The following is a 16,107-nucleotide window of genomic DNA, read 5'->3' on the forward strand; positions in this document are numbered from 1 at the left end:
GAGGACCAATCAGAGGTCTCCGTTTGACAGGCTCGAGAGGCCTGGCTGCTGCGCGTTCACGCGTGGGGGAGGTTCAAGACCTCTACAGGGAAAAACTTAAAAGTCTAAAAACCCAGGACACAAATTTAAGTATTTAACGAAAAAGTACAATATTTGCATGACCAGTATGTTATCAATTTAAAAACATCATTTTACAGGCTATGTTAGTCTAATGCAGAACTTTGTGTAGGTTCAGTTATTTATCTTTAAATCTGTATTTATATTTGGCTTCAATTTTCTGTCTCGGCTACTTCTTTCTTCTTCTTTCTTTCATTCACCTTATACTTCTAATATATGTAATATTACAGTACAATATACTTGTATTTAACTTATTCTAGACTTATTCAGAACTTGTATTATTCGTATGCTCTTGTGTTTGACTGTTTTGTGAGCTACTGGACAACTAAACTTAAATATTTTATATGTATTAATGAGATTCTTTCTATGTTGGCACAATAATTGTAATTTGTCTCTAACTTTGGGTTTTGTGTATGTGCACATTCCATAAGGGGAAACTGGTTTGTTCAGCATGTGTGGCAAACAACAGGACAGGTTTAACAGGTCAGAAAATATGAGACACACACTGCCACATCAGAGTTACACTAATGTAACGTACACTGACATGCAAACTAATATGTTTTAGCAAGAGGACACTGTGCTCTGGAGCCATGTGTGTAATTAAAATAGGCATTTTATATTAAATAAAACGTTTCTATGGTGTTCACATATACCATAGAACTATGTGTATTTAGTTACATGTATATATTTGCCCCTGAATGTAGGGAAGAAGCATAAGATGTAAATATATTCATGTTTAACTCTGTAAAACGCTTTGTAGCTGTGTCTAAACAATTTCTTTTTTTATTATTTTGAACTCAATTTAAGCAGAAATGTAATGAGGTGTATTTGTGAATGTTGTGAGTTGGGCTGCACCACTGCAGTCAAGAATATTGCTTGCCTCAAAAAGTATTTTATTTCTTTTTGGTGTTGGGGATTCTTCTGACTGTCTAGAAAGAGTTAAGACACAGAGCAAAGAGTTTCCATTTGTGTGGTAACAATAACGTTGTACAGCACTTATCTAAACAAGGTTACAAAGTGCTTCGCAAAAAATGAATGAACTAAAATAAAAGATATTTAATTGAGTTCAAGGTCAAGACCTTAACATTCATAGAGAAACCCAACAGGTCCCACAACGAGCAAGCACAGAATTAAAGAATGTACGATCATTCTTGTCGATATTTAATCTTTGTTTAATAGATGGCTTTTCTTTCTTTTCTTGTCTTTTCTTCAGGATCATCTTTTAACATATCTTTCTTTCTGTGTAGCGATGGGAGGAGTTGATTTATTGTGATAGAGTTGAGTTCACCAGTGTTCGAACAGGCATTAACACAATATTCACCACACTAAACCATCTCTACCAGTGCTCGTGTGTGTCACGGTCATTTCACTCGTTTTAGTGTCAGAACAGTTTCTAATGAAATGCATCATTAAATCCCTCAAACTGATCAGATGAGAAATCTGTAACTTTCCGTTCTTGAACGCAGCTCGCTACGTCATGACGCCGGGGCGTGGCCTGTGGCTTTTCAGCGTTAGCCCCACGCTTGTCTTTGACACTTTGTATCCGCCTCAGCCGCTGTGATTCCCCGCAGACACGAAGCAGCCGAGCCGCTGAGCTTTATCCCGACGCCAGCCCTCTCACCTCCCCGCCGGTAGCGCCCCCCCTCACCAGATATCAAGCCGCCCAGCAGCCGCTCCACCCTGCCAAGATGTCCAAAGACGCGGAGGGGAAGAGCGAGAGAATCATGGAGGTGGAGGGCAAGGTGCTGTGGTACCCGGACTCCAAGAGGAACACGCAGATGGACACGTTCAGGACACAGGTCAACGGGAACTACGGGCTTAATCTGGGTGAGTAGGAAGGAGGGAGGGAGGGGAGAGGAGAGGGTTAATCCTCCGAGAACCATGACAATAGCCTCTGCATCTGTCTGCACATGTTGTGTAATTATCCCTCATTCAGATGAATTACCTCAGAATGCCCTCAGTCTGCAGCTGATGCTCTGCTCACGCTGAGAACAGGCTCACAGGGGGGAAGTAGCTGTGCATGAAAACTGCGGCTCCTGTTGGTGTTTTTCTGTCGCCACTCAGCTGCCAGGCGATGAGGATTGATGGTTCCTGTCTGTGTGATAACGTGTCAATTCAGGGAGGAATGCTGCAGAACTTGGTCTGCAGGGCACTGGATGAATAGAGAGAAAGAGAAAGAGGAAGAGAAGGAGGAAGAGATATTATTATATGAATCGCGACAGTGGCGGATCTAGGGTTATTCTAAATTGGCAGATGATAGGGGCCACCTTTTATTTAAGAGGGGCCAATTATATGTCCAACATCCACGCACGATTCCTGATTGTCTGAAGTGCACATTCAAGTCATTCCTTGTTCAAGATAAGATCTTTTTTTCAGTTTCACAGCACAAAGAGAACACAAAAAACAGGCAACATGCAACAGAAACATGAAATTATAAATACAATGGAGTTGATATCTGCAGTGTAAACTGAATGTATTCACTGTGAGCAGAGCACGTAAAGTGTAATGTTTTGTGTATGAGATACTGGATTACAGACAGAAATTAATAATTGCACAGTGAAATTGAAGCTGAGAAAACTCACTGCCACACATCATTGAATATATTTACTTGTTGAAGCGCTTTGTGAACTTCAAAAAGTATAGATTAGAAACTCAACTTGTCATATTATTGTTAGAATGGTAAGTAAGTAAGTGACCAGTTGTTGTTTTCTTAAGACTATTTACTGGACAGGGGCACTTCAGGGGCCAATCAGATTTCAGCTGGGGCCAGTGCCCCCTGACCTCGCCCCTTGATCTGCCCCTGATGTAAGAGTACAGACAGACAGAACTGACAGATGTGTGAGAGTATCTGGTCGAACAACAAGGCCAAAAATTATTAATTTTAATTCATTTTTTGGATCTTTGCTGAAAAACAAATCTGTTATTAATCTGTAATAATTATTCGGTCGTCCAGTTAACTACAGTGACCTGTACCAGTGGTCGGTGGAGAGCTACCCAGAGTTCTGGGGGGAGGTGTGGCGCTTCTGTGGAGTCGTCAGCTCCAAACCGTACGAGGAGGTGAGTCCAACCAATCTCTGCCGCTACATCGTAATAGTAGAAGTAGAAAGGTTTGAAAGGTTCCCAAAATTGTGTGGTGGCTGGCAGGTCAAAAACCTGCCTCCTCCGTGTTAGTGGATGGGACATGAACGGGATTGGTCATGCGCAGTAGCTTCGGCCCTTTTTAAACACACGCTCAGATCTAGATCATTTCATCAAGGCTACTTTTACCAGTCAGTTGGATTAATGATTTTACATGATGTCATTTTCTCTGTAGCCTCTTCATGTAGCTCAGAACCAGGATGTAGCCACTGAGTGTGTGAGATAAACAAAAGATGCCTGATGTTATGACATTGAGCCTTGTTCTCAACACACCCCTTCAGTACACATAGATAACACGTTCCACGTCACACACTGGCCCAAGGTTCTTTTATTGTACACTCTCATCTTACACATTGAATCCTTTGGTAGGTTAGCAGCAGCAGCAGCAGTAGATTCCAGATTACCATAATGCACAATGCGGGCGAGACTATTAAATCCCAGTGTTGCTGTGGATTTTCTAAAAAAATTTGTTTCTTGCTAATGTTTTGCTGCAAGTACAGTGACATCTGTGCGTTACAAGTAAAGCTTAAAGGAATAAACTTTTGATATGTATGAAAAATAACAAGAATTAGAGGAAAAGGTTGCTGGCTGCATAACCAAAGCCTAAAACATCACAGCCAGATCAGTGTCATTGGTTTGACTCTCCTCTGTGTGTCCTTGCTGTTTGGTTTTGTTGGTGTTTACCAGGTGGTGGACGCATCCAAACGGATCTCAGATGTTCCAGAGTGGTTCAAAGGGGCTCGACTCAACTACGCTGAGAACCTGCTCAAACATGCAGACCAGGACAAAGTGGCTCTCTACGCTGCAAGTGAGTATGTGGAGGATATGGCACCGATATAAGTAATATTCAGTGATAAATTTAAAAGTGGTGCTTTTCTTTCCTGAATGTTGGTAGTGTTGTTTTTATGCATGTTAACACATGTGCCTCGATAGTTAATATAACACAGGGTTCTCCTCTCTGAACACACCTTCAAACACTACAATCATGCAGAACCAGTTCTTTTACCTTTTTTTTCTTTTATTTTCTTACATCTGGATTATTGGACTATTGTTAGTTTTCCAACAGTCAATGCTGATATTTAGAGAGCAGGATATTATATTGTTGTTATACTTTGCATCTGATTTGAAAAAGGTCCATTAGGTCAGTGGCTCGAACCCCTGGTACCTGCAGCGCCCTTGAGTAAGGCACTGAACCTTAAATTGGCCCTGATAGCTGTTCTGACAGTGTATGAATGCTGGGTGATAGAAAAGTTTCTGTGTATTGAAGCGTTGGATGAATGTTTGTGTGAAACGGTGAATTTGAGTGTTCGACATCACTGGGAAAAGTATTTTGACGATACAGTCCACTTACCATTTGTAAAAGGAAAATTGCTGAGTACTTAACACGATCATGTTATTTATTTAAAGACAGAAAAGTATTTCCATGAAAATAAGATGCATTGTCTCTGGAAGTCATGCAGTCTGCACCTTACTTGTTTTGTAAGCGTGAGTGTTAACACGTTTGGTTTCTGTGATTGTGTTTCACACAGGTTGGGTTTACTTGCTCAGAATTTACATTTACAAATGAAGCAGAATCAAAGACAGATATGAGAGAACAGTGTTGAGGATGTTTGAGAACAGAATCGCGAACGTCAGGCTTCATACGTCACTTTGGCACAACTGCTGCTTCCTGCTCTAACTCTGGCTGTCACATACTAATGGACAGGGAGGAACCTTCATCACTGCAAGAAGTTAGTGTAAGGGAGAGTGAGCTCTTGCACACAGTCTACCTCAGGACCTGGAATGTAATTATGGGATGGCCCATTTGTCACAATACTGTGGAGCCTCTTTGAATCTCATTTAACCATTGCTTACAGAGATAATGGGAGCGTTGCTGCCTGTGGCTTATGTCCCTCCGCACAGTCTGTCTCCGTTTATGTCTCCCTGGTTTTCCTTGTCTTAGCTGTGGTTTTAAAATTCATTTGCAATGTCAAAAACACAACTTACAAAGTGCTACTCAAAATCTAAAATGTCCAAACCGATCAAACCATATCTAGATATCTACGGTAACCGGAATCATTTCATGAGATGTATTTATTTATCTCTGCCTCTGTGTCTCGCTCTCTCTTTGCGTCCATCTTTCAGGGGAGGCCAATGAGGAGATCGTGAAGGTGACGTTTGGGGAGCTCAGGCGTGACGTGGCAGTGTTTGCTGCAGCCATGAGGAAGATGGGTGTCCAGATTGGAGACAGGGTTGTAGGTGAGTCTCAGATTTATGTCTCTCTGTCTCACTGGGGGTAAACCAGAGAATATGGAAAAATGGTGGTGGCATTTTATGTATTGATATATTTCATATATATCTTTGTTTCACCACACACACTTGGAGGCCCAGCATTTCCTGTGTGCTGGTAAAACTATAATCATACCTGCTCCTCTTGTGACCTCTTCATCATCCAGACCTTTTATTTGGAGCCTCTTGCAGAATAAGTTAGAACTAGTTTTTGGGTCAGTGTGCACTTAGGAAGAGGACTGTATGAATGTCAGCATTTACCTTTTCAACGTTAATATTTATCTTTCTGCAGGTCAACACAGTACTGTAGTCGTAAACACGTATCCAGCAACTGCTTGAAGACATGTCATGTACATTTCTACACGCCAGTTTGTGAACTGTACATTTTACAGATAATTCAAATGTCAAACTTGTCTCTGTCTTGTTGCTGCTGGATATTGAGCTGTTATCAGGAGTTCAGTTACTCTGAGATTGTCAAACAAAAGTGTCTCAGACTTGACTGAGTAATTTGTTGAACAGACTCTTTGAGGAAAGAAAAGAAAATAGGGTTAGTTTTAATTGTCTGATCTCAAAAGAAACACCCTTACCAAAGATTACTGACTAAACAGAGGTAAAATCAAGATCCATGAATGAGAAATCAACTAAAGTGTTGAAAAACACTTTATCTCACAATGTCAAACAAAGTGAAAACATTTCTGCATCTGTCCCCTGAGCCTGAGCACCAAAATTGTATTTGTTTTTCCCTGGGTCGTGCCACACCCGTCCACAAAACGTTGTGAAATTGAGTTTTTGCATAACCCACACAATAAATAACCTCCATGGTGCAGATAATAAACTTCTTTTTTTTTTTAGTACTGTAGAGAATTCCTGCGTGGATCCTTAAAAAAATGATTTCACACTCGATTTTTCATATAAAATTGTTTGTTGCTTGTGAGGACAGGTCCGAGACATATAAGTCTTATCTGTCCCCTTCTCTGTTTCATTCTCTGTCTCTGCCACATCTCCAGCTGTGGTGCAGAGAAGCATATTGAGCTGTTTGTGCTGTGTCAGTATCAGAGGCTTCGGTTGCACCGAGGTTGACAAACTCACAACAAACATCTCAGATATCGGAGACTTTCACTCTGAGGAATTCTTTCTGTTTCCTCTCACGCTGGATTCAATTTTGAAGCAGCAGTGTATGGCCGCCACATTGAGCCACTCTGTCCAGGAATGACCAGGATAAGGATGAAAGCCCAGAAGAAAGATGTATGTCACTGCAGGAAAATCCATTAGCTAAATGACTTAAGCTCTGTAGAAATCTCATTAGAAAGACGGGACGCGTGGAGGGAGGGACGGACAGAAAAGGGAGACGACTGAGAGAGAGAGAGAGGATAGGTAATCAATAGTTTCCTTTAAATAAAATGTATATCTAATCACAAATCTACGTTATTGTGTGTCCTCAATTGAGTGTGAGAGAGACAGTGACGTCCTCGTCCTTGGGTCGTAGCTTAATTGTCGTGTCAGTGTCTGTAATCCAGGAGATATATCGGCACTTAGCTGATGAAGCCAGCCAAGCTTTATAGTAGGACATGAGCCAACACACACACACACACACACACACACACACACACACACACACACACACACACACACACACACACACACACACACGTATTCTCTTTTCCATGCACTCTTCAGTTCCGTTGCTCTTCTTCTTGGTCTTGACATCTTCGATGTGCCCTCCACCCTGTTACGAGGCTCATAGCCTGTCTGGGGAATGCATAAGGGTTTTCCATTAAAACATATGGTGCAACCGCAGTCAACCACAGGTGACTCATACAAATGTGCAACCAATCACATAAACCGTTGCAGCATTACAACATGAGATAATACGCAACAAACACATAACAAATAGTTTAAATTATTGAAATGACACCAGAGCCCGACCAGTATGAAGTTTTCTTTGCTGATTATACATATTCAAGTAAATATCAATGATTCTTAAGATGTCATTATCAAACCCTTTTAACCTGTTTTCCTTTTTCCTCTCATCTGACTCTAGGCTACCTGCCCAATGGTATCCATGCACTGGAGGCCATGTTGGCCGCCGCCAGCATCGGAGCCATTTGGAGCTCCACCTCTGTCGACTTTGGAGTCAATGTAAGGCTTGTTCCGTACTCGTGGATTCATGGTTGTGGCAGAACTGACCCATATACAAAAAAACCAAAAGGAAGTGAATGAGGTGGTGGTCCCACATGTGGAGTGAAACAGGACTGAGCTCTATGAAGGATGGTGTCATGTGTATGAGTGAATGTAAATAACATCATCCTGCAGCAGCTCCTCCGTCAATGGTCCCTCTGTCATCGTGCTGTGTTTCTGGTGTGCTACTGCCCCCATCTGGCAGATCAGAATCATGTGCATGTTGGTCAAAGTCTTATTAATCTCTCATTTCCTGGAGAGAAAACTAATTTGAGGCTTTTCTGTTGTTGTAATTATTTACTTGTCATCACTTTTCACGCTCGTTCTCTTTTTGTTTTTGTTTCAGGGTGTCCTTGACAGGTTTTCTCAAATCCAGCCCAAACTCATCTTCTCCGTGGCCGCCGTGGTTTACAACGGCAAAACACACGACCACATGGAAAAGCTGATTAGTGTCGTCAAAGGTTGGGAACCACATTTACTAATCGACTGACAATTATCATTTTTTATATTAAAAAAAAAGTGTTTCTTCTCCAACATTATTATCATTTAGTTTCTCCTGTAAAATCTGATATAGAAGCCAGAGACCATCAAAGAGTGACACATTTGTCTGAGTAAAGTAAAGCTGTAAAAAGACTTTCCGCTAAATAATTCAGTTTTTCTTCCTCTCGGACCTCCAGGTTTGCCTGACCTGAAGAAAGTGGTTGTGATCCCCTATGCTCGGTCCAAACACGAGACTGACCTCTCCAAGATCCCCAACAGGTGAGTGTCTGTGGATACAGCTGTGCTCTCAGAATTCTGTTGTTTACATGACAGAGAGCAGGTTAGATGTTCTCTTCTCCCTCTCCTCGACTGCCTCCGCAGTGTATTTATAGACGATTTCTTGGCGTCCGGACGAGGTGACGGCGACCAGCTTCCTCAGCTGGAGTTTGAGCAGCTTCCGTTCAATCATCCTCTGCTCATCATGTACTCGTCTGGAACCACAGGAGCTCCTAAATGCATGGTGCATTCTGCCGGGGTGAGAAAAACACTGGCTCTCATTAACCCATAGTTTATAATCTGTGCATCGTTCCACATGAAACACACCTGAAATAAAATTAGGTGGAGAATTATTTATGATTTGAATAATATTATGCTCTCGTTGAGGGGACATCAGCTCCTATGTGAGCAACTTTAGACTATATAATTAAATTGAGGAGTAGAATGGATGGATCTCCAACCTCTACTTTATAAGGAGCTACACCAGGGTCTAAATAAGGAGCATTAATCTAGTATTAATTATCTAGTACCACAGGGGGAACGCAATTTAATAAAAGATACACATTTGAGAGACTTGCTAACTTATAACTATTAAAACTGATAAACTACTTCTAGGACCATAACGTACTTTCAACATGACCTATTAAATATTATAAATCAATATAAAACTATATTATCAATGACGTTCATATCAGTACAAAACATTTAGCAGAAAATACATGATTTATTTGGTCATTAGAGAGAGTAGATCATTTCTGCTATTAAAATAAGCAGAGGCTATACTACAAAAAAATAAGATTGTGGTTTGTGTGGTAGATGCTGGATTGTATATTGTCAGTAGACGGCTGTACGGTCCCTCAGCAGAAACCCACCACACAGTGCTGGTCAGTAACTCGGCTCTGTCTGCAGCAGAGAGATGAAATATTTGGCTGGGTCACAGAAATATTTGGCTGGATGTTATAAACTTGATTGCAAATAAGTGAAACCACTAATTTAGAAGTTTTATCCCACCATGTGCCAAAAAGGAGAAAAACCATTTTTTAAGTCACAGTTGGTGCGCAGCGTGATTTATAGTTGGGCCTGTTAGCAATCTGATATCGGAGAGAGGACACCAGGACAGTGCCAGTGACGGTGCGGAGCCAAATCAAAACAGAGACAAGTTTTGAGAACGGAATGTTAACTTGTCCACACTCACCATTAGGTGGCGCTAACTGCTTTTGCTTAAGTTGTCTCAAAATTCAGCAAGACAAATTCTGAACACGTTTTACATTAAACACCAACAGCACGAGAATGGAAAAGGGCTCACACCTCTGTTGATTACAGCCCTTTTAGGCTATACTCTCTCTAAGTAAAGTAACATGTAACTGTTAATCAGGGATGAGCCCCTGTTGTTGTAGATTTGAGGTTCTTTGGAGACTTTGCTTGTTTACTTCCATTTAGCTGCCTTTAGTCGCTCCTGTTTTAATCTCCCCAGTCATCTGACGTAAATTTCTCTGACGTGTTAAAAGCCGCTCTTTCCTGAGAGTGGGTAGATTTTGTCTCCGTTCAATATCTGTGTGATAGTTTAATTGAAGGAGAGAAGGAAGTGGAGTCCCTGGGTCCATAAACAAGCTGAATGTCCCCACTCTGAACTCTTTAATGGCTCTGAGGCCAAACTACTCAGGAATGGTACATCGCACATCCCAAAAGAACGTAGTTGGCCCATGGGTTGTCCTGTGTTCTAGTTTGTATTTCTGTAAATAAAAAAAAATATTTCTTACTGACCCATAAGTGTTAGTGGGACCACAGCTGTTTCACAAAGGCACACACACAGACACACACACACAAGAACATTCTGGTCACATCTGTTTCTGCAGAGTTGGCCGATATTCGCGGTTTGATTTGCAGTGCACGACATTTATATTAATACACATAAACAGAAGGTGACACTCTTATACTGTTTTCCAACATGAACTCATGGAGTAATTAGGTGCTGACATTTTTCCGGTGTTTGGTTTTTAAAGAACGCAGAGGGAGATTTTCTTCTAACGTCTAAAGTCGAAGAACATAATTCATCTGCATGTCCCATTTAAAAAGCTCTTCTGTCACGTCTGTTTGTACAATTCCTCTTTTTCAAAGGAGACTAAATCAGATTATACCAACAGATTATTGAAATCATTCCCAGTCTCACTTCTCAGCTTTTTACTTCAATTAACTCTCCACCACAAGATGGCAGCAGACCTCCATCCGCAGGTCCCTGAAAGTTATTCTCTCTCAGAGGAGGGGGGGTTATGAATGCTGAATGTCACATCTGAGTGCGGTAGAGTGTTGGATGAATGTGTGATTTCAAAAGGACCACTGCTCTTTGAAGGCTAAGGCACTCGACATTCAAAACAGGTTAACACACATAAACAAATGCATTCTCATTCCACAAAGCAGTCGTTCTGCCTCTTTTCCCTTCCTTCTCCTCTTGCTGCGTTCTTTCACTCTCTCAACCTTCTTTCACATTCATTTTCTGTCTCAACTTGCTAGATGTGTTTCCTCCCTTTTCTCCCACTTAGTCCTCATTTTCAGATGCTCATTAGGTTCATTTCCCTTCTTGATTTCTTTCCTCCCCTATCACCTCTTTCTTTCTTCCTTCCTATCCTTGTATTTGTATTCCTTTTTTCCCCTCCCTCTCTTATTGTCCTCTCTTTCTCCATCTCTTTCTTTTTTTTTTGTGCCCCATCCTTCTCCCCATGCTGCAGATAATTGGACAGTAATGCGTCGGTGAAAACATTTCACATTGTGACACTGGCGGTCCTCTCTGGCGCCACCAATTAGCCGCAGCGCCGTTGTGCTTTCTGCTTTGTTACGGCTCTGTTAACATGCTGTCAGCAGCGCGATGGCACAAACCGGTGGACGGGCATGGCAGCTGAGTCCTGCCAAAGATTATATGCACACGCGTGCACGCAAAGTACACGGACCAGCGGTTTATGTGAACAGCAAAGTACGCGTAGGCTCAAAACTTAAACACACACACACACACACACACATACACACACACACAGACACACACACACACATATAGTTCATACTCTACACCACCAATAACAACCCATCCGACTGTGATGGGTTAGTGACTGTGGGAGAAGCCACACTTATCCTGAATTGCCCTTTTTGTTGGATAGAGATCTTCTCTGTGTAGCTGCCGTGGATAGAAGGCATCTCCTGTGCAGCCGAACGAAGGAGCATGGAAATATGTCTGGAAAAAACTTTATTATTCAAAGATTCAGTGTTTTACAAGTGTCTTTCATTCAAGACGAGTCCTGTCTGTCTAACTTGTTCACTGTCACATTAACGCTCCCATATCTCTGTTTCTGCAGGGCACGCTCATCCAACACTTGAAGGAACACATCATCCATGGCAATATGACCAGCAGTGATGTCATCATTTACTACACAACGGTAGGTCCACAACCTTTTCACATGAAGAGAAACACTAATGGTACCAAAGTTTCCTACTGTCTCATCTGCAGGGGTATAAAGTTTAATGTTGTAGGTTGTTATTAATCATAATCCTGCTCATTAAGACTCACTGACGTAGGGCTGGGTGATGAGACTATAGCACTAATTATCGTTTTCATTAATTGCGATATAACAAAAGTTCAATACAATCGACTCATTTATTATGCATTGTGCAAGCTTGATTAGAAGGTAAAGCACATAATCGGTTTTACTTATTTACCACAGATCTTTAAAATATTTAGCTGTTTTTCAAGTGCTCATAAAGAAGAGTCCAAACCACAACTTTAAATCAGGAGGAAGAATCAGTCTTTAACTTGAAATAAATAACAATGTGACATTTATTATGATAATTATTGATATCGACTAGATTTTGTCATCCGACCCTCATTGGATGTTTTATTTGTGGCATAAAAAATAAAATTATTCAACCTGTAAATAAAATCAGTTAATGACGCATATGTATTTAGAGCTGGGAACATAAAAAAATCCATAATACGTTCCCAGAACTTAGGATAACATCTTTGAATAACTTTTTTTCTCAGACTGTGAATCCAAAATTATAGGAATTAAACCTACAATAGAAGAAAACAGAGAACAGCAGCAAACACCCACAACCGAGAAGCTAAAACCGGCTTATTTCTGTTTTGTTTTTTCATTTGTTGAAACACGGTGAATCTTCCGTTGCTACTTAAGTGAGAAATTCACCACTAGCTGCTATTGTGTTAGCGCCCCTATATTAATTTTAGCATATATTAATGTTATTCTGTTTGTATCTAACTCACAACATGAATAATCTCAATGCACTTTACCCAGTATGGATGAGACATTACAATATTCTAGAGAAACCCAACAGTTTGAGCAAGCACTTAGCACTTATGCAGTTTTAATGCAATAGAATGAACATCACCAGTGTTTGTACATATGAGCGATGGAAGCTGCAGCTCAGCGTGAAGCTGAAAGAGAAACACAATCATGTATCGTGTGTAACGTGTTGATGTGAGAGGAGCCAGATAGACTGACCACCGGGTTTGTGTCTGTGGTGTTAACAGACTGGCTGGATGATGTGGAACTGGCTGGTGTCGGCTCTGGCAACGGGAGCCTCAGTGGTTTTGTACGACGGTTCACCACTGATGCCCACACCTGATGTACTGTGGAACCTGACGGACCAGCTGGGGTGAGTTACACATGCACACACACACTCACTCACACACACAGACGCACACACCTACACAAGGGAGTGACTGGGTTTCTCTGGTGTTTATTGCTTACTGATGGAAGCTTTTTATTTTAAACCCACAAATAAGTGCAGAAACCATCTTTGAGAAGAAAATAATTAGCTATTTAATTTGGCCCTTGTCCTATCCACTTACATGGAGGAGGCGGGGTTTATGTCCTATACTGCAGCCAGCCACAAGAGGGCGATCAAGATTGTTTGGCTTCACTTTCTGGGAGCTCTCATTCATGTTGTCCATACACTCTATACAATATTAATAATACATTTTCAATAAGTGATTCAACTCTCACAGAAGGGCTAGAAGAACAACTGGGATAAGTCATTTATTAGAAACAGAGAAATCGAGAATATTGAAAAAAACGGTGAAATTAAAACAAGGACACAGTCAGAAAGAGAGTGGTGAAGCATTCCTGTTCTTTTTAACCTCAGAACCGATGATGTGTTCACTTAATTGACAACATGTGCACGAGCTCGCATGAGCAGACTCATGAATAAAGATTTCTGCTCGTTATAACGTGCATTAAAAACAGAGAGGGGGATTATTTGGTAATTATTTTGTGTTTATCCACTAATTTATCAGTTGAAATGGACACGAAGCCCAAGGAAAAAAGAGGAAGTTTGAGTGTAAATAGCGAATGCCTTCGTATTTATAGAAACCATACCTCTCTATGAAGTTTCACATAACTTAGCATAAATCAACATAAATCAGTCTCATATTTCAGATGTACAAAAGCCACTCCCAACCTGCTCATCGATTATTACAAATGAGCTGCCCCTTCTGTCATTTTGAAAGTGCAGCGGCGTCTTCTGCTCAGCTGAACGGGCTGTTTAAAGTCAGCGGGGTCAGTCGTCCCCTGAGGCTGTTGTTATTGAAGATTGATGGAGATGATGAAACCCGAGTCAGACCTAAAGTTTTCCATCTAATCCAGAGGTTGCTTCACGCTGTAAAACATCCAGTTTGAAGAGTTACGACTGAAGACACAGAGGATACTGTACAGACCCACCTATTGTAAATACCCTGTAACCCCTTTTCCTATTTTCACACACGGTCGGTTCAGGTCCAAAACAGCACAGACGATATTAACAGAAGATGCTCTATTGTGGTAAAGGTCCTGATTACCCCCCCACCACCACCACCATCACCAACACTATCACCACCATAAACAGCAGATGTTAAACCCAGTATTGATCCTCTTTTATTGTCTGGTGAAGACAGCGAGAGAGAAGCTGAAATGGTCAAGGATACAACCGAGTGCAGGGCGCAGTTAATTGGCTCAGATTTAATAGGGAGGATGGTGAGCAAATATATATTTTTCTCATTGTGGACTTGTGTATTTGAATTTGTGAAAGTTGTGTGTGCTCAATACGCCCCGAGCGTTTCCAATTAAAATGTCAGTATTGCAGAGTATTAAGCTCAGATAGATCGTAGAGTATTGTACATAATTATCTCCAAAACATGAGTGGTACGATGATCGGCCAGTTCAACCAGTAGTTTCACTTTAAAGACCTTTTCAAATCAGGATGTCCTCTGAATACACGAAAATATTTACTTATGCAGTTCATTCTCGTGGCTTCCTGAAGCGTAGCCAGATACTTTTTTTTAAAGATAATTAGGAACGTATTCAAGACATTAGCTGGAAAATACAGGATCAGTAAAATATACTGTTAACTGAAATAACACATGAAGATGACCTGCCAGTTCTTTAACAACCTCCTGCTGCAAAGTTTTAAGAACACAACAGATCGCAAATACAAGCGGCCAAAATGAGTTTTCTCTGTGTGGTGGCTGGGCTCAGCTTTAGAGACAGGGTGAGGAGTTCAGACATCCAGAGGGAGGGAGCACGGAGTCAAAGGGCCGGTCCTTAACATCGAAAGGGGACAGTGGAGGTGGTTCAGGCGTCTAGTCAGGATGCCTCCTGGGTGCCTTCCATTGGAGGGTTACTGTTTATGCCCAACCGGGAGGAGACCCCAGGTCTTATCGAGCTGGAAAGTGTGGCTGGGGAGAGCGACGTCTGGAAAACTGTACTTGGCCGATATTAGTTTTCTCCGTGACAAGACAATGGATGGACGGATGCATTTAATTTAACAAGAACATTACGTTGGGCGTTAGGCTTTTGGAGTGTGGTGGATGAAATCTTCCTCCCTGCTAAACACTGCACCTGATGTGTCCTTAAAACATCCAGCAGTTGGAGATGGTGTCATGTGGAGGACACTCACTCAACCTTTGGTTAAACTATGTTTAAAAAAAAACAAAACTGCAGTGTGGTCAGCAAATGTAAGACGCTTAAAGACAGTTATACCCCAGACACATATTCAGCGCAGTGGAGGTGGCATATTGCCTTCAGCAAGGAAGGGAGTAATGGGGAGAAAAAATTGACACAGATGGGGAGGAGTGGAAGCTATAGACTGAAAGTGCCAAGAAAAAAGTACTTATACTGCAGAAACCCAGAAGAGGATTTGTATATCCAAAACCTAATGAGCTCCTTTCACTATTATAGTAGACATTAGAAATACCAAAAACATTCAGATCTTTAAACTATGATTGGTTCTTTGTGACGAATAGAGAAAGTGTTAAACGACTCTCCGGAGCTTCACGGTTGGTTAATATCAACAGTATTGTTTGGTGTGCAGCAGCTCAGATGAGATAAATGTACTTGTCTTTCAACCTTGCTGCTTGTTTGCCCCTTCAAAAAAAAATATAAAATGGGGGAAATGGAGTGAACAAGGTTAGAATACTGTTAGCATAATTACCCACATGGAGGAGTTGAGTTGAGAGCTGCCAGCGCGACAGAAAGACAGATGGAACCTTTCAAACTGTGGGAAGATTTTTGAACCAATTAAGTGCTGATGTTGCCACCTCAGACACATGTCCCACAGCCCAGCGCAGCGTAGAGTGTTAACCCCCCGTGGGAGAGGCTGACGTGAGGGTTT

General features: G+C 41.4%; 1 protein-coding gene across 1 annotated transcript in view; it reads left to right on the forward strand.

Moving 5' to 3' along the window:
• Nucleotides 1–1,271: 1,271 nt before the first annotated feature.
• The window catches only part of aacs (acetoacetyl-CoA synthetase), a 30,195-nt gene continuing 15,359 nt past the window's right edge, over nucleotides 1,272–16,107 (forward strand). Inside the window, exons 1-10 of the mRNA XM_020099360.2 lie at nucleotides 1,272–1,944; nucleotides 3,071–3,174; nucleotides 3,943–4,063; nucleotides 5,380–5,493; nucleotides 7,565–7,662; nucleotides 8,048–8,162; nucleotides 8,379–8,460; nucleotides 8,563–8,716; nucleotides 11,802–11,882; nucleotides 12,992–13,116. Of these exons, the coding sequence (XP_019954919.2) occupies nucleotides 1,806–1,944; nucleotides 3,071–3,174; nucleotides 3,943–4,063; nucleotides 5,380–5,493; nucleotides 7,565–7,662; nucleotides 8,048–8,162; nucleotides 8,379–8,460; nucleotides 8,563–8,716; nucleotides 11,802–11,882; nucleotides 12,992–13,116 (1,133 nt within the window). The 5' untranslated portion in view covers nucleotides 1,272–1,805. The remainder of the gene's footprint in view (nucleotides 1,945–3,070; nucleotides 3,175–3,942; nucleotides 4,064–5,379; nucleotides 5,494–7,564; nucleotides 7,663–8,047; nucleotides 8,163–8,378; nucleotides 8,461–8,562; nucleotides 8,717–11,801; nucleotides 11,883–12,991; nucleotides 13,117–16,107) is intronic.

Source organism: Paralichthys olivaceus, chromosome 4 (genome assembly GCF_024713975.1).
Source record: "Paralichthys olivaceus isolate ysfri-2021 chromosome 4, ASM2471397v2, whole genome shotgun sequence".
In the NCBI taxonomy this organism is placed as follows: Eukaryota; Metazoa; Chordata; class Actinopteri; order Pleuronectiformes; family Paralichthyidae; genus Paralichthys; species Paralichthys olivaceus.